Consider the following 22,054-nt stretch of genomic DNA (forward strand, 5'->3'; position numbering starts at 1 on the left):
CACATCTCAGCTACACTCATTTTTTGAATATGATGTCTCTTGGCAGCCCAACATTCCGTACCATATAGTAAAGCGGGCCTAATAGTCGTCCTATAAAACTTTCCCTTCAACCGCAATGGCATTCTACGATCGCACAACACTCTAGTTGCACTCTTCCATTTCATCCACCCAACCTTTATCCTATGATTTACGTCTCCATCAATTTCTCCATACTTTTGAATGATAGATCCCAAATTATATATCAATGGTTACAAGAGATAAAAAAAACCTACTAAAAAATTCATTAGTCCTCCATCGTTAAGCTGAAGAGTGTATTGACACTCACCACTCCAAAAGGCATAGACTATAGCGTATTGCCAAGAGAATGGAACTAAAGAAGAATTAATACCATATCATTCAATTTTCTTATGATGAAATTTGACTTCTTTGCAACACATTTTTTTATTTGATTATTTTCTTATGTGGTCATCATGAGGCATATTGTCGCTTTTAAATTGTTGAAATTTCTGCACGATCTAGATGGCAACCATGGTGATGACAAGCACCGAATTGGCTTGGAGGCATACATTGTGACGCTCTCTTAAAAATGATTATTGCTCTTTCTAAAAAATCCGAGTGCAGAAAGGTGAGTTGCAACTTCACTTCTGGAATACAACCAAGCCTGCACCTCTCCTGCTTTTCTCAATCACCTCTCACACTAAAGAAATTGACTACCACGATACAGTTACCTTGAGTAGCCCCATAGAGAAAAGAAAACAACTTTGATGCAAGAGTGCAAAGAAGAAAAATTGATTGGTTGTATTTCTTTTCTTTGACATCACCTAAACAACCACATGAATGGCTGCCCACAAGTGACATCATGTGGCTGCATAACCCATCACTACATCCACCATAGCTTTCTACGGCCTTGGATTTAAGGTTGCATTAGAGGTGCCCCTTTCATAAATTTTTAGCATCCTTCAGCTTGAATGCCTTAAGACTATCCGCCTAACCGATGTTCAGAACCATTGTATAGCAACAATGTTCTCACGGAAAACTTTTCTATGTTTTTTTTTTTTCGAAAGGCAAGCTGGGGTTACCAGTTATACAACTATACCATTGGGTTTCGAACCTGCGACGTCCCAACACAAGGTGACCTGCACTAGCTACTCCTACCAGACAAGTAGCCCATGATATTGTACATGGGAAAAGTATGAGAAATATATATGGCACATGATGTTGCCTCTTTATGTCTAACCAAAAGGCTTAAGTCATATGTTTTTCTTAAAAGTGATAAATATATAAAAAAAACTTTAGGGGTTGCATGTTGGTTTCATTAGGCCATTTGGTTGAGTTGCAAGGGTCTCTTTGGATGCCTAAGGTCTAAGAAAAACTGGGAACTGGGAAAATGGGATTTTGGAGGAAACAAGTTCTATCCATTATTTTTCAGAACTCCAAAACAAACCATTTAGCTGTGTCTAGGTTATTTATAATCCTAGGATTATCTAGTAACAACACGGCTTATAAAAGTACCATCATATGTATAATAATCTCGTTTGGATGTCGAACAAACATCACCAAGTTCATGACCTTCGTTTTTACTAAGACATTATTACCCTGGCATGCGTTTGGGTAAACCTGCACTTCACAAAAAAAGGCGACCAAGTTTCTGACCTTAATGGTAATGTGTACCAATGGGGGGCTCTGGTTGTCTGGTAGGAGCAATGAGTGCATGTCACCTTGTGTTAGGGACGTTGCAAGTTCAAATCCTCTCTTGCAATGAGGAGAAGCTGGGTTGAGGGATGCAAACAGTTTGGATCCAGAACAGCCAAAATACATGGGAATTTGGATCAGAATTAGATCCAGAACGGCCAAAAATTGCAAAACCTCCCTGACCTGAATCTGACTCATTTGCATTCGTAGCTCGGCGTATCCCCCCCCCCCCCCCCTTGGGCAAGGTCAACTTGGGGTTTTTACAACAATGAGCCAGTGAGTGAGTGAGGGAGATGATTTTTGGATAAAAAAATAGATTCAAATGCAATGAAAAATATATTGTAATATTTATCTAAACTTGTTAAAATCTCTCAATAATATGTCATTGTCAAAAAAAAAAAGATTGATCTTTTTAAAATATCTCCTGCATTTAAAATAATGCAAATTTATTAGAAGTGCTATCGTGATATTAATACTTTTTAGGTTTCATATTTTTAATATTTTTATCTGAAAAAAAATAATCTTGCTAAGAAGATCTAAACATCAAGATTTTAAAGATTATGTTGTTCTTTTGTTCAAATCAAACAAAAAGATTTTTAAGTAAAAAATATTGATACTTATCTCAAAGGATAGATTTGATGCCACTGGAAGTTCCAAAATCCCGGATTTGAGAAATTGGCAGAAATATCCAGAAATTTGAAAATCCAGGATATCCTGGTTTTGGACGGCATGCACAAGGAATCTGTCAAATGAAGTGTGTGGAGGAGGGGGAGTGTTGTAAAGTCAACAACTGACACTGTGGGGGCCTTTTATGGTAAGTTGGTGGGGCCAGTGGCTTGGCACCCTTACCCTTGCAAGTGCTTGACTAAGTCAAGGGGCAATAACCACAGTTATCTTTTCACAAAATGACCGTATCGGGTAAATGACTCGGAACTCGCAGAGTTGATCAGAAAGAGGGTGGCGGTGGGTTTGACTTGGTTAACTCGATCGAACCCACCATGCCCATCGAGTCTCTTGCAAAACCGTACCCGAGTCTAGTAGGTCTCACTTCCACTTCGCCCACACCTGATCGTGTGGGTGTTTCGCTCTAAGGCAGAATTCTCCCCTCCTGAAGTGCTTGTGTTGACTCAACTAATGGTCATTACCATCGACTTGGAGTCAGTTGACCAAGACTCGATATTGACTGGATTTATTGCTCTTATCGACTCAATCTATGACTGTGACCCAAGTCGTTGACCAAGACTCGCTATTGACTAGACTCAACTTATCCTTCAGTGGCTGCAAATTTGCATGGTCAAGAGTTCAAGATGGACTCAGTTGACCGAACTGACCGAGTGTGGGTCACCTCAGGCTGGAAAATAACTTTGAATCCTGACAGACTCCCGAACTGGATTCACTTAGAACCTCTGACCCGGATCTGATGTACGTTTTAGAATAAGGGTGTCAACGGATCCGGTTTGGTTCAGACACAAGTAGAACCAGACCCAGACTTGATTTGAGATGCTGGTACTGAGATCTGGAACCTGTTCCAATCGAACCTACCATAAGTGAAACCATACTCGGATCCTATAAGGATTACATGAATGAAAACCTGGACCATACCCGGTAAAATAATAAATTTTTTATCATTTTTACATTGAAAAATTGTGGATCTTAGTAGAAACTCTGGTCGGGCCCGGGTCTGGTGTGAAATTTTACAAACCAAACCCCATTCCATAGAAGGGTACAACCCAGATTCTAATTGGGCATTCTTATTTATCACCAAACCCTGACCCTATAGGGTTTGGGTCCCATTGACACCCTATTTTAGAATACCAGTATTAAAATAAAATCAGAATGTGTAATTGGATCGGATTGGGATTTATATGGTCAAACATTTTTATGGATTTGGTTTCAAATCCAGGAGAGTATTTTTTGAATGAATTTGTTTGTATTCATTTCCAGATTTGTTATGATTTGCTAGTCTTTTTGTATGAGATAACAACCTAACGAATGGGTCCAAACCTCTTTGTTTTTTTTTTCTCACCATAGATGATCCACAGGTTTGGTTTAGTTGAAACTGGCTTTTGGATCTCTAGAATCCGACCTTTATAAAAAAATCAACGGCTATGAAAGCTTCAACTTTTTCAACTCATTCTCTATATGTGAAAATTGTTTCGGGCTATTTTTCACCGGATCCAGTACCACCATATAAAATTATGATCCGAAAGTTACTTCATCTGATCTTGTTAAGATTTGAGCCTATTACTTTAAATTTTGACTTGGATGCAGGTCAGAATGAGTCGAACCAGGGCAATATATAGACCCAGTTGAATCCAGGTCCATGTACACAAAAGAGAACCTCCAAAAGCAGGTCAAATTAAAATATAAATCTGGATCCAGATCTACCATCCAAATTCTCTCCAGTATGCTATCTGATTTCAACCCGATCCAATTTGAGCCATGATTTGGGGAGGAGATAAGACTCATAAGACATTTATTGTCTTTGTTGTGAGCTTTTTCGTAATCCGTCAAAACATCGAGAGCGAGGTTTCACCGTCTGGCAGACGCGCCACCGATACGTGGCGGTAAAATATACGTTACTGGTTCCAGGGCGACCGTAAGTAGCCGGTGAATTCCCTCTATAAGGGGGAGCTCACTCGGCGCTTCCATAAACGGCGTTGATGGCATCTCTCCGGCGTGTTTCTGGCAAGGAACCGGCGACGGAAAACCACTAACGGTCTCTTTGGTAAGCTCCTCGCTTTTCTTCCTCGAGTCTCCAAGGGAGAGTTTGGACGGTCGCCGGTTTTAGGGTTCCATTTTCCTCTCTAAAACGCTCTGTGAGTAGCTTTCGTGGCGAAGGAAGTAGGATTTCCCGTGGAATCTTCGTTTCTAGAAGATGTTTGGTGAGAAATACAGGTACAAATGGAAGTTTTTGGTCCTTAGAGTAGACGTTCTCGTTCATAGGAAATTTTAAGAGGTTCTCGTGGCGGTCTTCCATTTTCACCTCCGAATTTTCCAGTTTTCTCATCAGAAATGGGAAATCTGTCTTCTTGAGATGCAGTTTGCTGTTTCTTGCTTAGGAAAGAAAACTTTAATGGTAGAATTACATTTTTTTCTTTTTACTCGTTAATTTGAGTTGTTTCTTTAATTAACTGTGGAGATTAAGCGAGATGTACGTTTGATTACTGTTTTTTGTTCTTACTTGAAGAAAAACGGCCTTTGTTTTTCAATAGTTTTTGTATAGTTTTTTGTTATATAGAAAATTTAAGGACTTTTTCATTGGAATTTCTGTTTTTTTTAGGAAAGTTCATTAAAAGCGGACAATATACAATAATGTCACCCACCACGATCTCATTAAGAGAAATGTAAAATTAAAGGTATGTAAAGTTGGACAAACATTACAAAGGCCTAAAGGCCGTTGCGAGCCACGCTTGGTTTTCGGTAGGCTATGCCCAAAAAGTTTGGGCCTAACATTCTGATTCTAGCAAGAACAATTTCAAATCCTTCAGGTTCCTCACAGACAAGAGCGACCACTAAGCACCAGTTTGTTTTGTTCTATTGTTTTGTCCAATCAAACACACACTTAAAGTCTAAGTAAAACTTATAATACGGCATGGGAAAAATCATTGCCCCGATACCACACTTTTAGTATGGCAGCAACACCATCGGCATCTCAAGAATAGGTGAACCTTTGGCCTCGTCCAAGTCACATACACCTTCATGGCACCCTCTACTACCATGTTTGGGTCCAGATTAACTAAATCTTATGCAGGCCAGTCCGGATCCTATAAGAAGAGTGGACAAGACCATGCATATTGTAACGCCTTAAAGTTTTTGAAAAAAAGAAAAAGAAAAATTCTAAAACTTTTGTAATTGTTCATTTTTCAGAGTGGGCAGAAACTTGTGAAATATCTCAGTTAGAAAATCTTGGGCGAGATACAGAGAAACACACATGATAATTTATTGATGGATCATGTATATTTGAGCTTTTGTAAAGGTCGATCGATGAGTTTTCTCCTGCAGTCTCTTTCATGGTAGTCTTCCCCGTTTAGTGTGTGCTATGGGCAGCACCATGTACCATTCATCGTGAACTGTTTAGGGAGGGGAAGAATGAGTGAAAATTCATATGTGCTTTGCTGCAAAGACACCTATTACCCCTAGAACTAGAGTTTTTGTTTATATTTCATAAATTACAGTTCTTCTGCACCTTTTACTGCTTGAATTTGGAATTTCAGTCTCATCCTGTTAAAGGGGTGTGTCTATCTATCAGACAGTTTCTCAGGTAATACGTAAAACATATAGAATTACTTCTGTAAAGTCTTATGACCCTTTAACCTTGGCTGGAGCATGGGCATCATGTTTCATTATTTTTATTATACTTTATTTCATTTCAATATTTGGGATCTTATTTTGTATGACGCAAGTGTAGCCGTGGAAATTTAGGTTCTGATGTCCTTGCCGTCTATGATTGCAGCCTGGCTGACTAATGCACCTAACCCTGTGGCTGGTTTACAAGTACCTCTATGGGAGAGACCATTGGGCAACTCAAGGTCACAGTCTTGCGAGGAAAAAAGCTGGTGATCAGAGATTTTACAAGCAGTGATCCTTATGTTGTTCTCAAGCTGGAAAACCAGGTTAAATTTGTCATCATCCTCTTTTTTTTTTTAATTATCGAATGAAATTTTCTGCCTTTTCTTCTTTGTTGTTAACATTTCGCTTTTTACTTCAGATAAAGTAAACGCTCTTGTAAGTTTGTTTATATACTTCTAACATTTGTTGATATTATCAAAATCTCAGTGGAAACTTGAAAGTGGGGTTTGGTATTTATGGGTGATCGGTTCTGTATAGTCATTTCTAAAAGCATTGAGTAACACCTAAGCGCGCTTGATTATTTCCATGTAAAAAAAGTTGATTGATACAGCTGGATCATATTGACAGTGTATCAAGGTGGTCATGATGTACTTGTTCATGTAATTTAAAATGTTTTTATCCGAGCCCCAGAAAGAAAAGAAAGGGATCTCAGGGTATGTATATTGGTTAATTTGTCAAAGAAACATGCAAGAATATCAAATTATGTTAGTAATTACTTTGGTTTTGAGGAATTAAGTGATTCTGTCATCCTTCTCCGATTTGTTCTTGTTGATTTGTGATTTCTGATAATTGTTATTCAGACTGCCAAGACAAAGGTTATAAACAGTTGCCTTAATCCAGTCTGGAATGAGGAATTCACCTTCTCTGTCACCAACCCGGCTGGGATACTAAAGTTGGTAAGCCATCTCCTTTCAAACCTTTGCATTATTTCTAAAACTGCCTCATAATTAGTTATGTTTTATCATAATTGAGACTCACTGTACGTTTAGTTTGATAAGCCTACCCTCATGTCCATACCGGTGACTTGATGATAATGTTATGCATTTCCTTTCAAGTTGGACGATTTCATTTGGAAATTGGTAAAATAATGTGGAAGGTGGTCATTGTCTCCATTATCCATGTGTGACGTATGGTGTCCTTGTCAGATTGGCACCCTCTTTTCCCTTTTCTGTTTCTTTGCTTTATCCTCAAGCTATGGTAGAATTATTTACCTACGCCTGTTCTTATCCATGATGGTGTGGTTGGTCAAAGGAGGATGAGAAAATGAAAATAATTTTATTTACAAACCTCTGTTTCTGTAATCTAGAATTTGTAGTCTGTTTAGCTTGTCCTAGGTGGGCATGCCCATCTTGTGTGTATGGGACCCTTTCCTATAGTTTGCAGTTGCTGTTGTAGGGGTGGTAAACTAACATCCGTTGGGCTCGTTCATGTTCGTCAAACGAGCTTGGCAATCATATCCATGTAAAATATGTCATAAAAAGTTATTTTAATTAGGTGGTTGGGTTGTGTCTGTGTTAGAGGAGGTTGGGGTTGGAATCTTGCTGTTGACACTTTCCTTAAACAGAAGCCATTTTCTTTTAGATGAGCCTGCTCGGGTTTGGCTCTCCTAGACCTGAGCCCGAGCTGAGTCCACTGGTAAACGAACCAAGCCCAAACAAGCTGTGTTCGGTTCGTTCGGCTGGTTTATGAGCCCTAACTGTTGGTGGGTCCATATGGATTTGCAAATTCAAGAAATTACCACCACTTTGAATTTAAAATTTCAATTGTTCTTTCCAGGTTGGAAAGAAAAAAGGAGAAAAAATATTTCATGCACCCACAGTTTCAGCTTTTACTTTCTTGGTTTTCTATTCCGACTCTCTCTCTCTCTCTCTCTCTCTCTCTGTTGAATTGACTCCGAACCAGGTAGGTCCACAAAAACGGTCCCACTTCTAGGACCTGTCGAGGGTGCCAAATTAGCACAGTTTATTGCCGTCTTTGTGGGGGGCTTGTTTGTGGAAGTAATCACTTTGCCAATCCTGCACCATTGACCCACAGGAGGTGTTGGACAAAGATCGATTCAAGTCGGACGACAAGATGGGGCACGCACACCTTAACCTGCATCCGATCGTATCCGCCTCCAGACTGCGCCGAGTCCTTCAGAGCTCGGTGGGAGCTGAAGAGACCAAGATGCGCAAGGTGATCCCAGGGAGGGACAACTGTTTGGTTAGGGATAGTTTTGTGAGATGCGCAAAGGGAGAGATTGTTCAGGATGTGTGGTTGAGGCTGTGTGATGTAGAGTCTGGGGAGTTGGAGATTAAACTAAGGTGGGTTGATGTCTAGCCATACTGCGCCCTCCTCTCCTCAAAAAGTTAACAGTAAATACATAATTGCAATAGTTGGAATTCCTCTCTCTCTCTCTCTCTCTCTCTCTCTCTCTCTCTGTGTGTGTGTGTGTGTGTGTGTGTGTGTGGATGCAATTGCATTAGTCATACTTTTGAGAAGATGGGGAGACCCTCTTCTGCGACAAGGTGAGTGGTCCCAAAATCATTCTGAGGGACTTGAACGACGAATGCCCCTTTTTTTTTTGCATTTTAATATGGACAACTGGCCCACTTTGGAAGTGCCAGATATATATATCATGGACCATTTAGGTTGCTCTGGAGCTAGATAAAGTGAGTTTGGTTGTGCTTTTGAAAAATGAAAATACTGTTCAAAAGAGTTTCACTTTCAAAATCTCATAAGATTTGACCCATGAAAAAGTGAATTTGACGCGAGATTCACCTTCAAATTTCACTTTTAGGTTTCATGGCAATTCACTTTTTATGCTTTTTGGGGTTTTGTGTTAAATTTTTTTTATATTTTGTTGCTTTTAGAGTACTGTTCAAATGATATTCACTTTCCAAAAGTGTATTAAGAAGTGAATCTTATGTGAACAAACCAAACCTACCTTTGAAGTTGGACTCCTAGGGTATCTTCTTCGTTTGAAAGGAATCTGATTTGTAATTCAAACTACGAAGATACACTAGGAGTCTAACTTCAAAGGTACGTTTGGTTTGATAATCTCATTTTAACATTACTCCAGATCATGGCCTTAGAAGGGATTTTCATTGTATGGATTTCATTCAAGGTTTCTCATTCATTTTACTGGTCATTGTCCCTTATAATCTCAGGCCAATTAAGAAAAAAATCAATTTAAAATGTGTGTATGAGTAACTTAAAGTACAATTTACAACACCACATGTGAAATTGACTGTGCTGGGTCACAAAGATTGAACAAAGAACCGTAAGGACCATGCGTGCGCCTCAATTAGGTATCAAGTTTATTGGAGAAAATGCTGATAACAGAATCCACAATTATGATTAATGAAGTTGACCACAATTGACAAAGTAGAAGCTATTGGAAATCATGATTAACTTGATTTTAATGCTTTATAATGTGGTCCAACATCACATTTGTACACTTAAGGAACTGTATTATTCAGATTAACCATAATCAGGATCACAAACCCAACTGCTCTTCAGCTTAAAAATCAAGATTAGCGTATTGATTAAGTGAACCACACCTTGTTGGCCTAGATTTTTTTTAAATATAAAAGAAAGTTGGGGCTGAATATCACGTTTTGCCTGTAGAAGTGAATGGGAGAAGAATATGATGCACATAAGAAACCACAGTATATGAATGTGTGCATGCGTGCGAGTAGAATAACAGTAATATCATTCAACACACAATAACCATTACAAAGAACCTTGAAACATGCTACAACTTTATATTAATCAAGTCAAAATTTTCAGTAAAATAGACATCAGTCTGACAACAGCCGAAGGTTTTGTAAGGAACCCTTGGGACCTGTGTGTGTGTGTGTGTGTGTGTGTGTGTGTGCAGATGAGTGCATGGGCACGTCTATCACTGAGTCGAACTCTGTGTACGTGGGGATGCACATAGGCATGAGAGCACCATAAACATGCTCATTCATGTGGTCGTGTATGGATGTAAGCAAAAGTGTTTGTGTGCACATTGTATATGCATGTGTTGTACATAGTCATATGTGCATGTGTTGTACATGCATGCCTGTGCACATGCATTTTTGTGTATGTGTACACATGCATGCGTGTGCACATGCTCCATTTGATCAAACTCTTCGATATACTTCTTGCTGGAAACATCCCTGATCCCACTGGCCAAATAGATCAACAGGAGTAGTGCACATAGCTCCAGCAACAACGCTGCAAAAGCACTGCAGTGATACTATTTGAAAGCACAATTTCAAATATCGTCTAAGATGGAAGTACAAATATAAGCATTTGTAGTATAATTATGCAGGCTTGCTAACACACACACACACACACACACACACACACACAGAGAGAGAGAGAGAGAGAGAGAGAGAGAGCATGGTGACAGAAGCAAAATCCATTTTGCCTGTGCTGGGTTGTGCTCTCTATCTTCTGTCAACAGTACACAAACCTTCACTCTATTCTGTCGATCGATGCTATGCATACCCCTCTGTCAAAAAAACAAAAAAAAAAGGTAAAAAAACAAAATAAGACAAACAAACAAGCATCTATGAGATCTTGGATCTTGGCACATACAAGTACAAAGCAAAAACTCCTAGAGAATTTCACATTGACTATGAAGTATGTTCAAATATTTAACACAAACCTTTCATCTTTAACACAAGTCTTCCATCTTTTTCTCCTTAAACTCTTCTGAAATCCGGATTACATATGTGCTCCTCATGCATTCAAATGATTAAGAGAAGAAAATTAAATGGCAAAGAGAGAGAGCCTGACTAGTCATTTAATTAAGTTCCCCTTATCATGTAAAGTTTTATAGCTCGCCATATATTCATATGAGTATGAAAACTGTTGAGGAAAGAAAATCTCCACGTAATATAGAAAGTTGTAATAAATATGAGCACTGGAGGATTTTAAAAACAATAAGAAATGGAAAAACTGAAAAGCAAATTAATTACAACAAATTCAATTGACATATACTTAAATTTGAAGAATATGGCTATATATATATATATATATATATATATACATAAAATTCCTGCATACCTCCTGTTCACGGGAGAATGCTGGGCGCATGAATATCATGTTGAAACAAAATAACTCTTTCAGAAAAAAAAAGAAACGACGCATCAGACTATCAAGGGGTCGAACATAAACAGAACAAGGAACAGGAAAGAAACGAAAAGCCAAAGCTCAGTGGGTATGTACTGCAAACTCAAAGATAACAATCATAATAATAATAACTCCAAAGAATCAATGTCAACAACAACAATAATAATAAAAAACAAAAGTGTCAAAATTGTTGCCTAAGAAAAAAACACAAATAAGAGAAACTTCCAAAGAAAAAAAAAGTTGGGTGTACTTGACAAACTCGAGAACACAACCAGTTGATAATAAAAACATATAATCAATAACAGCAAAAATAGTCTCTACAGGAAGCAAAAGAGTAGTTAAAGCATGACATACATAACCCAGAGAGAGAAAGAGAGAGCCGAAACAGGATTTCAACATAGCCATAGAAAGGGTCGAACAAAAGCAGAAAAACAAAAACAAAACAGAAGCAAGCAGAAGCAAAACAAACGAAAAACAAGCGGCAGGAGCCGTAAAACCAATAAGGTCCAGAGGGAGTGGAGCGACAACAGGAGGAGATGTTAGATCGGGGATATGAATACGCAGAATCGCGTAAACGTCCACTAGAATTTTTTGCGCAAGATGATTAATGTCGACCGGAGATTACCGAAAAAGGGCATCATTGTGCGCCATCCAAACAAACCACCAAGTGGTTACAACCACGACCTCCAGATTAACCGCCACCGCTTACTGCGCCGAAGGTAGACCGGACCCAAGATGAGGTCTAGCGCAAAGGACTCCTCCATAACTAGGACCTCTGGGTGCCTCCGAGTCATACGAAAGATCTCCACAAAGGTAGGGCAAGACCAAAAGAGGTGGAACGAGGATTCTTCAGCAGCATGACAAAGCACACACCAACTCAAAAGCTAGAAGCTCTCTTTAAGGTAGAGTGAGTTTGGACCTTATTGTGTAAGATTAACCAAGCTGGGACCCGAGAACGGAGTGAAGGAACCTTCGCCAAAGCGCAGATTCGGGCAACCAGGCCACCCTCGGGGGAAGCAACGATCTATAGACTTACGCAGATGGAAAAATGCTGCCAGTTATCAATATCGGCGCGATCATCAAAATTATCGCTGAAGAAAGCTAAAGCCGACAACCATGACTTACGCAGATGAAAAAATGCTCCACGTCGTGAGCGAAGGAAAATCAGAAGGAGAGAAGGAGATCCATACTTAGAGAGAAGAAAAGTAGTGCAAGGATTATCCGGTTGATGAGCAAGCCAGCATTGCTTAGAGACCAAGGCATTACTCCTGAGTCTGGGCGCATGAACACCTAAACCGGCCATAGAACACGACAAGACCACCAAACATCATCCAACCAGGTGTCGCTTAGCCTTGAGATGACACCCAGACCAAAGGAAGCCTGCCATCAAACGCGTCAGTTGCTTCTCCACACCCACAGGCATCAGAAACATAGACATAAAAAATTCTGAAATGGTCGAGAGAATGTGCTTCACTAAAGTTAGGCGGCCAACATACGAGAGATAAGAAGCTTGCCACAAGAGTAATTTGTGCTTAACTTTAAGAAGCGTCAGAGCTCAGGCCACAGAGAAAAGGCGCTTAACTTGTAACAACAAACCCAAGTACAACATCGGCAGCTCAGATATAAAATAGTTAAAAATCTTCATCCCAGCAGCTAACATAGATTACCAATTTCCATATACTTGTCTCAAACAAATGAGAGAGAGAGTTCTTAGGCTTGGTACATTCGAGGTACCTGTCTAAAACAAAGTGGAGCTCTCTTTCTCCATATATAACCAATTTCCCCTGGTTTCAAAAGGAAAAAAAAAATGAAAACAATAAATAAATATTAATTTATTACATAGTGAATCAACTGGCTATAACAGGTTAAGTGGTGCTGGCAAGAGCATGCCTTACATGTCCCTATCTTTAATGCCCACTGAGCCACTAAATTTGGAGGTTCTCTAAAAATAGGGCTCACCTTCCCCCACCTGCACATCATATCTTAAACTAATTGCCAAATTTGGAGGCCTCGTCATTTCATTTCTGTCAATTTGCATTGATTTCCCTTTCCCCACTTTGCAAAAAATGACAGACCTATCCCTCCTCTGCCTCAGGCCCTCAACGTCACATGTTCGAATCTGGACCCTGCCCATACGGTCGTCCGTGGGGGAGAAACTAGACTTAATGGTGGTTTCAATTGGTTTGAAAGGGATGTTTTTGTTTGTCTGGGACCATGTGGGTTGAAAACAGTTTCGGATACGGGCTGGACCATAATTAAATAATCCAAATCCAAATTTGAATATCAAGCTACGTCACAAAGATCGACGATATTTTAAAAATATTATGATATAGTTAAATTAGAGCACATTTTGAAATTATTGCATCATTAACCCAATTAAAACCCAATTTTTAAAATTGGAATATACTCTTCCACATCATTTATGCATTATTTTTATTTTGTTATATTTTATATTTGCTTATGTTCAATCTGAAAACATGTTCATGCTTTGAAATCCATATTTAAAAATAATATGAGCGATTCATATTGAAGGTGCGACCAAAGCAGATCCATTTGTACAACTGAGGACTTGGTTGGACGAGAGACGAAAGTAACTATGGATGTCCAAAGAGTGGACACCCACGTCAGATGAGCACGCGCGATCAACGGTGCCCACTGATTTTGTGTAAAATGGGATTTTAACGGCAAATGCCCTATAGTTATATCGAAAAATGATGGTACTGTATGGTAAATTTGGCTCATTTTCCCAAATGCCCCACAAATTTTGAAATCGGTCAGATGTCCAATTTTGTAGAATTTCTACTTTTTAGGATCCTTTTACCCTTAGCATGAGCAGATCTCCTAATTTTCCCACGTTACGTCGCGCTGCTCTCCTACTCTCACTAAATATTGCTGAAAATGAAATTCACATGATATTTTTGCTAAAATCATGATTTTCGCACAATAAATGTTGCAAAAATGACTTCTCACTTTTGCAAAAGCTCTTTGATTTTTGCATCTATAGTACTAAAACCATGACAATACTTGCAAAAATCTCTTACATGCGAATTTTGTCAAGAGTTTTGCATTTGTGGTTGTGAAAGTCTACTTTCGATACAAAAATCATGAAAATTTTGCGGAATTCACAGATTTTTTGCATGCATTCAACTTTAAGAGATGCAAGATTCTATTTTAGCGTGCAAATTTCATTGTATATATAGGTGATCAGAGTGCGAAGTTCATCAAAAGTTTTGCATTGGTAGTTGTGAAAGTCTACTTTTGATGCAAAATTTATGAACTTTCGCATGCAGTTAACTTTAAGTGATGTGAGATTCCATTTTAGCATATGAATTTAACTATATATATAGGCATTTGTGTTCATTTTTTTTGTTTGTATGTGGAGAAAGTGGTAACCCTTTTCCCTTTAGAATCGTAACCCCTTTCTCTATACTGTTGCAAAGATTCCTATGAATTTTTTTTCGCTCTATTCCGATGGTCATCAACTTTCTCGATTAATTTTTTGCTCCATTCCGGTGATTCCCACTGTTTTCAAACTTTTTCATTTTCTGTAGATATGAGCAGTTAATACCCTTGTAATATTTTTGTTTGGTTGTTGTTGTGGCTGTATTATGTATGTTTTCCTATTGTCGATGTTTTATTTATATAACCTTATGTTTTATTTAATATTTAGCACCAGGTTTACGGTTTAAGGTTTACTATGTTTAGGATATATATATATATATATATATATATATATATATATATATATATATATATATATATATATATATTATTTTATAGTCAAGCTGAGGTTAGGCAGACCCCTACCCGTTCATTGATCCAATACTTGTTTTGTTTGGTTATTGTTATGAATGCATTATGTATGTTTTTCTATTATGGATGTTTTATTTAATATTTGGCACCAAATTTACCATTTAGGGTTTACTATATTAATTGTTTATATATATAGAGAGAGAATAATGTGTTCCTTAGGCCTCTTTTTTCGTTAGGTCTCGTTAGGCCCCTTTAAAAAACATAGTTTTAAGTATTTTTCCTTACGTCTAACACCAAAGATGTGATCTATAGGTTTTGCTTAGTGAGAACCAACTTTTAGATCGCCGGAGTCTGACCTATATACAGGTTTTTTTGGTGATCCAAAATCAATGGCCATGAAGGTACCAATTTTTCTCGGATCATAAAATCCAAGAGTCAATTATTCCCACTAAATCGATCATGTTAAAAACATCTAATGGTTCAAATCTATCATAAAACACTTAAAACCTATAGGGCAGAACAAGGCAAAATAAGAAATGAGGCCTAATATGTTCAATTAATAACATTATATATATATATAATGTTATTAATTGATCCAATGCTTGTTGTGATTTGTATACAAAGAATCACTCTTTTGTCAATGGGTGCCAGTCTTGGGTTTTCTTTCCAAATCTTAGTTATTCTCCCTCTTGCTAATTGTGCTAGGTTTTTATCCAAAAAAATGAGCTTTATAATAGTAACGGTAGGTAATGATACATTGTGTGCTTGGTATAGACATTTATAATGACTTCTAAAAGGATAGGGGTATGTTATTGTAGCACTAATCAACCTATTTGGAGATCTACATTGGTTTTTAAAAACAACAACTATAAGGTATTCATAGCATTGTTGTCTCGTAAAATTGAATATGCAAAAAAGTCAATGATCCTTTGGTATAAGTATTCTAAAAAATTAAATGACCAACATATATGGATACATGTATTGGATGATGATGATGTAAAATCAATGCTATATAGTGGTGATGTTTATGTAGTTGCTAATAAAGGTAATCAAGAAGCCATTGTTTTTTAAGTTAAACATGAAGTGTTGGTTGCAAAGTTATACAAAAAGGAGTCAAAAGTGATGTATAAGAAGCAATTAGAAACGATGTACAAGAAGCAGTTGATGAATAAAATGATGAGAATCTTGTGGATAATATGCATATATCTTAGGCACATTTATGTATTAACTTCAACTCTTTGGAGAATATCTCACTATCCCAAACAATTAACGATGAGAGGATCACTATAGAGAATATGGAACCACGTGGGCAAACTCGTGCTGGTGATCTTCATCAAAGTAAGTTGGATGATACTCAGTCTTTCAATGTAGATGGTAAATCTAGGTAAAAGTTATTAGATTTTCTAATTTATGCTTGGCCTGGAGGTGTTATTTTTATTGTTAATTTTAAAAGTTAGAAATACAGAAATGTTGCATGCATGAAAACAAAGAGAGTGATATATACGCTAAATTTTGTTTTAGTTTATGCAGCCGATCAACCAAGTAGCGATGACGACCACAATAGAGAATAAGATGATATCGATGATGATGACTATACCATGTCGACTGAGTACGAATCAGAAACGATAGGAGAGGACCAAGACAATGATAATATGCAATAAATAATGGCATGAAAGAACGATGCATAAATGACATTTGAGAAGTTAAACCCTTGGTTCTTGTTTAATGGTTTCTCATTTAATGAAGAACAACTAAAAATCATTAAAGTGGAGACATCTGAGTTGTATAACGAGTTGCATAATGAAAAACTCAATGATTGTCAACAGTTTCAATGGTTAACAACAGACTCAAACAATAGAAAAATTGCTTGTGATAAAATGTTTAATGATCTTGAGTATTGTCGTGAGTTTTTGAGAGATCATGTGATCAAGAATAACTATAAAGCAAAATTTGTGCAGAGCTGTAGTAACAGAGTCAGTATCGTATGCACAAAAAAGAACTCGCAGAGTATATTTGATTGCCCTTGAAAGATTCACTGCACAAAGATGCACAATGCATCGTTCTTTCTAGTAAGGGGGTATAAAAGGGAGCATACATGTGGTGAAGTAGTAGGCAACCTTGTAGTGAAAAAAGTGTCTTTCAAGTGAATTTCATGTGTTATGGATGGACGCTTGCACGATAACCCGAAGATAACTCCAAGAGAAATTATGAATGTCATAAGTTGCAAAGGTGTTGAGGCTAGTTACCAACAAGCATGATGTGGACAAGAATTGACTAGGGGTTCAAAGAGTCCTTCAGGATGCTTCCCTCCTATTATGATCATTTAATGATGGCTAACCAAGGATCACTAGGCATCATCAAGATCGATCGAAAAGATCGATTTAAGTACATATTTTTATCCTTTTGTTCATGCATCAATAGGTTTTGAAAGGACGCCCTCCAGTTCTTATGGTAGATAACACATTCCTAAAAGAAAAATACATGGGTATATTGTTGTCGGTCCATGGTAATGATCCTAGAGATGGGATGTTTCATGTAACATTTGCAGTTGTAGATAAGGAGTCAAAGGAGTTATGGACTTTGTTTTTGAAGGAAAAGTTCACACACTACGATGATGATAAATACTAAGATAAAGTATAGTGGATAGTTGTCTCGGATAGACATGAAGGTCTAAAGTAAGTTATCCTCATACATGACCTAGTTGTCATGTTGGATTTTGCATGAAGTACCTAACAAAGAACTTTTCTGAGAAATTTGGTTCATCACTCAATACACTCTGGTGGAGTGCAACCTGAGCAACCATGACACAATAATGCCATTATTTTATATAAATGATCTGGGAGTAAGATGAAACCATATACGAGTATGTGACTGAGGATGTGGTCGAGAAACATTGGACTAACAATCACTTTCTAGCAAGAAGGTATGGGTGTTTAACCTCTAATATAACAAAAAACTTTAATTCATGAATTTTTCCCATATGTGACAAGCTCCTAATGCCTCTTATTGAGAAGCTTCATCTCATGATGATGAACTTTATGAGAAAAAAAAGATTAGTGGGCAAAAAAGGTCAGGCATTGTTGTACCTGATGTAAAAGAGAAACCAGATAAACTAGAGAGAAAGACACAACTATTACATATATAAGTAGTGCATTGCCTCCAATGTCGGTATGAAGCCTACTTCTGATCTCACAGCTATAGTGTTGATCTTGAGAAGCATATATGCTCTTGTGAAGAGTGGCAGGTTAGCAAGATTCCATGCTCACATGCATTTTGTACGAGTGCAAACTACTAAAGGATTACTGTGATAAGTTCTTCACAATTGAATAATATCAAGTTGTTTATAGTACATATATATTCTTTTTTATGGTGGATAACGTCTCACACGTTGCTCCTCAGGCCTGTATCCTTGTGTATTCACCAAAAGTGAGACATAAAGAAGGGTAGCCTAAGGCTAAGAGACAGAGAACATAACATAAGGATGATGTGTCATACAAGTGCAGTGTACGTGGTGAGGTTGGCTACAACAAGCGAAAACACTAATAAAAGTATATATAAGTATTTTATACATTGAAAACATATTTAGTTAGTGGTTTTCAATGAATTGCTTATTTATAATTTATATAGTATTTTTTAATGAACTACTCTAATGTCTTATATCTACTGTGTATATCTTAGGTATTTCGTAATGTCTGCTATGTATAGATGTGACACAAGAAAGGCTAATAATCTCAAGTCATTAGCTCCGACGCCACCCCCAAGCAAGGACACAATTGAGGTAATTAATGTATAATTATTAATGTCTCAAGTTATGTGAATATACAACCAATGGTTTACATGTACATGTTTATATTCAATTTCAATTGGCAATGAAGACAAGGTGATGTGAATGAAAAAGGTATGCAACAACTAAAATATAGCGAAGTATTTTTGTTTAAAGAATAAACGTTGTTGGTCAATGAAGTGAGTTACTTATCACATGTTGTTTGGTTGTTTCTTTATTGTGTTTGTATGTGGACTCGTTTAAATCTAACATGAATGTATCACTTACTTTGATGATGCAACACCTACAAAGATTTATAGAGATACTGCAAAAGTACCATATCGAGCAAAGAAAAGCAAGATGCAGACTGCCAAAGACCATTTACTATACTCTGTATGTTTGTGTGAGTGATGAAAGAGATGTTTTTGTTATTTTTCTATTATCTAATAGAAAGTATAATGCCCCAAAAAATTTAACTTAAAAATTTAGGAAAAATTTAAAATTTTGCAATTGATCTTTTTAAAACCAAAATGATATCAAAGCGAAAATCTTTTAATTAATTGAAGTTAGCAGAACCTTGGGCAGGTTATAGGTGTTTGCCAATAATGTAGGACTAGATCCACTTTCCATTAGGACTTGGATCCAGGTCCACTATAGTAAATCTAAATTTATGAATCAAATTTCAAATTATAACAAGAAAAGACATTAATAAACATTTTTAAACCCATGTAGTTTAAACATAAAATTGACAACACCAATGTCATGAAAACTCATTTGATAGTTTCCAAATATCCAAATTGTTTTCTTAAACAAGTCCTAGGAAAGCTCAAAATGAATAGAAGTCTCGTTCGAGGCTCTGTCGTTGCATCCTACCATCACATTATCATAACTACTCAGTACCTCAAATTTTAAAGAAATAAACTCATGAAAGCGTGGTAGGTATACACCAGATCACAAGTAATTACACAACATTAAAACATACATTCTAATGATATTACCATTTATAAATTCAGATATCCATAAAAGAAATTAGACATAAGGGATAGGGTAGTTGAAAGCAATATATCATGATATCATGCATTGTTCGCCTCAATCATAATTTCACATGAAGTCCATAAATATTATACAATACTATTCAGAGTCATGCTAACAATCTTCATGCTTTTGTCATATTTTAAAATATAAATTAATGACATTCAATTTAATATCAACACCCAATCTTGAAGTATAGTAATTATAATGAGTATACTTCAAAACAAGCAATGTAATAAAATTGTCCATTATTGCATTTAGTTTACTTGGGCCCAAGTAATCTGGTGTTCAGGGCTTAATAGCCCAAGGATCCCTTCCAGGGTAACCTTACATATATATTATCATCATAATCTATTTATTATGCTCTAGTTCTTTTAAACCAGTCGAACATCTTACCTATGAAGGTGATACTCACTCAGTTATTATTATGTATGCATGTATTCTTATTATGGTGCACTCTTGCTCTCATAAGAGTTTTCACCAACCCAAGCTCCTTTTTGAGCTACCACATGTACATGCATGCCTTACATGCCACACATCTATAATCAATAAGACACTAGTCTCGCACTACAAAAAAACTATTGATTAGCGACGGCGTTATGTCGTCGCTACTTAGCGACGGATTAACGAGAGAAATGAATCTGTCGCTATAATTGGAGAATTTTACGAAACTAGCGACAGATTATATTCCCTCGCAAAATCCGTCGCTAAGTAGTGACGGATTTTGCGAGAGAATATTTTGTCGCAATAAATACGGCAGTTCGCGACGGATAAAATTCCGTCGCGAAATAGCGACGGCCTAGGCGACGGAATATTTTCTGTCGCCTTTTTCGTTTTTTGAATTACGATGGCTTAGCGACGGAATTAATCCGTCGCTAAGCCGTCGCGAAATGTCGCATTACCCCTAATCCCAGCCCTCTTTTTCCTTTCTTCTTTCGCTGCTCCCGCCCGCCGCCCTCTCCCTCCTGCCGCCCTTTTCCTTCGGCCGCCCTATCCATCCCGTCGACCTCTCTGTCGGCCCCCACCGTTCGCCGGAAGTCGATCTCCGTCAACCTTCCGCCACCGTCGCTCGGAGGAAGCACACGTATTTTCGGGCCCCACCGTTAAATGGATTGGGGGTCGACCCCCTGCGTTTTCCGGCAGGGGGTCGACTCCGCCAGGCGGTCGACCCCGGCGGTCGACCCCGATAGGGGGTCGACCCCCTGTCGTGTTCGGCCGGGGGTCAACCCCGGCAGGGGGTCAACCCCTTGTCATGTCTGGCAGGGGGTCGACCCCGGTAGAGGGTCGACCCCGGCAGGCGCTCGACCCCGTCAGGGGGTCGACCCCGGCAAGGAAAAGCCCTTTCCCATTGCACCCTCTCCTTCGTTGCGCTCGAGTTCAACCCTCACACCTCTCCATCCGCAGCCTCCTGAGCCTCTCCCATGTCCGTCAGAGCCTCATCAGAGTCACCTACATGTGCCTCCAATCGCCAGAGCCACCTCAACTCATCTTCCACAAGAGTTGAGCCCCGTTGAATGCTCAGCGGGGCCCCTCTACACCTCATTTTCCAAACGGCGCTGCCCATTAGGTCTGATAATAAAAATATAATTAAAAAAAGTAAAGTTCTAATGTTAAGTGCATTTTCAGCATCAAGAAAGTTTGATTTCACATTTAGAAAAACAAATTTTTCATTTTTGAGAAGTGTCATTATAAGGTTTTATAAGCATAAAAAAAGTTGTTTGAAACAAGCTTCTTACCTTCCTCATGGCAATTTCTGCCATCCCTAGTATTCATCGGTTCTTTGTAAAGGTTTTTTTCTCCATTACAATGGGGAGGTCATCCGAATGACTTCTAACTGGTTCAAGTCATGAGCAGTGATGTGTTGTTAATGGATAGAACCTAGAAGTAACCAGCGTGGTGAAACTCGAGCAGTACTATAGTTAGGTGTGAGCACCAAAGGTGGATGAGATAGGAGATTTGGTTCCTATGCTAGGCTAAGTTGGCTTAGCTAGGCTAGAGGTATTAGGTCTAGTGTAGATAATTCAATAGTGTAGTTATGTCTAGATCTCATACTTCATATACTGGAATACTGGTGGGGTAGACCCCAATTTATAACTTTTCTAGCAAATTTAGTCACAATTCCTACAAATATGATATTCGTGGATCCATATCCGCCCAAGGATGAGTTGGCAGGATCCTATTGTCCTAAGTTTGAAAGGGTTTTTTTTCATGGTGACTTCATTTTAAAACATCATTTTTTTGTGCAGATTTCTCAACGGAACTCGCTTGTGCCCGGCCACCCGTAGTAAGTAAGTGACAAAAACAATGCAAATCGGGTAAATACCCGTGGTGAGTAAGTGATGCAAGCGCATCACA

General features: G+C 38.0%; 1 protein-coding gene across 3 annotated transcripts in view; it reads left to right on the forward strand.

Annotated features, from left to right (window-relative positions):
• Window positions 1-4,323: 4,323 nt before the first annotated feature.
• The window catches only part of LOC149837537 (protein C2-DOMAIN ABA-RELATED 11-like), a 44,508-nt gene continuing 26,777 nt past the window's right edge, over window positions 4,324-22,054 (forward strand). Inside the window, exons 1-4 of one of the 3 annotated variants that reach the window (XM_090006106.1) lie at window positions 4,324-4,420; window positions 6,149-6,308; window positions 6,846-6,941; window positions 8,080-8,426. In XM_090006106.1, the coding sequence (XP_089862232.1) occupies window positions 6,198-6,308; window positions 6,846-6,941; window positions 8,080-8,364 (492 nt within the window). In that variant the 5' untranslated portion in view covers window positions 4,324-4,420; window positions 6,149-6,197 and the 3' untranslated portion in view covers window positions 8,365-8,426. Of the gene's footprint in view, window positions 4,421-4,976; window positions 5,957-6,148; window positions 6,309-6,845; window positions 6,942-8,079; window positions 8,427-22,054 lie in introns of those variants that run through there. The other 2 variants (XM_090006107.1, XM_090006108.1) reach the window with 2 other exon arrangements.

The sequence above is a fragment of the Nuphar pumila genome, chromosome 5 (genome assembly GCF_984573655.1).
Source record: "Nuphar pumila chromosome 5, dmNupPumi1.hap1.1, whole genome shotgun sequence".
Classification (NCBI taxonomy): domain Eukaryota; kingdom Viridiplantae; phylum Streptophyta; class Magnoliopsida; order Nymphaeales; family Nymphaeaceae; genus Nuphar; species Nuphar pumila.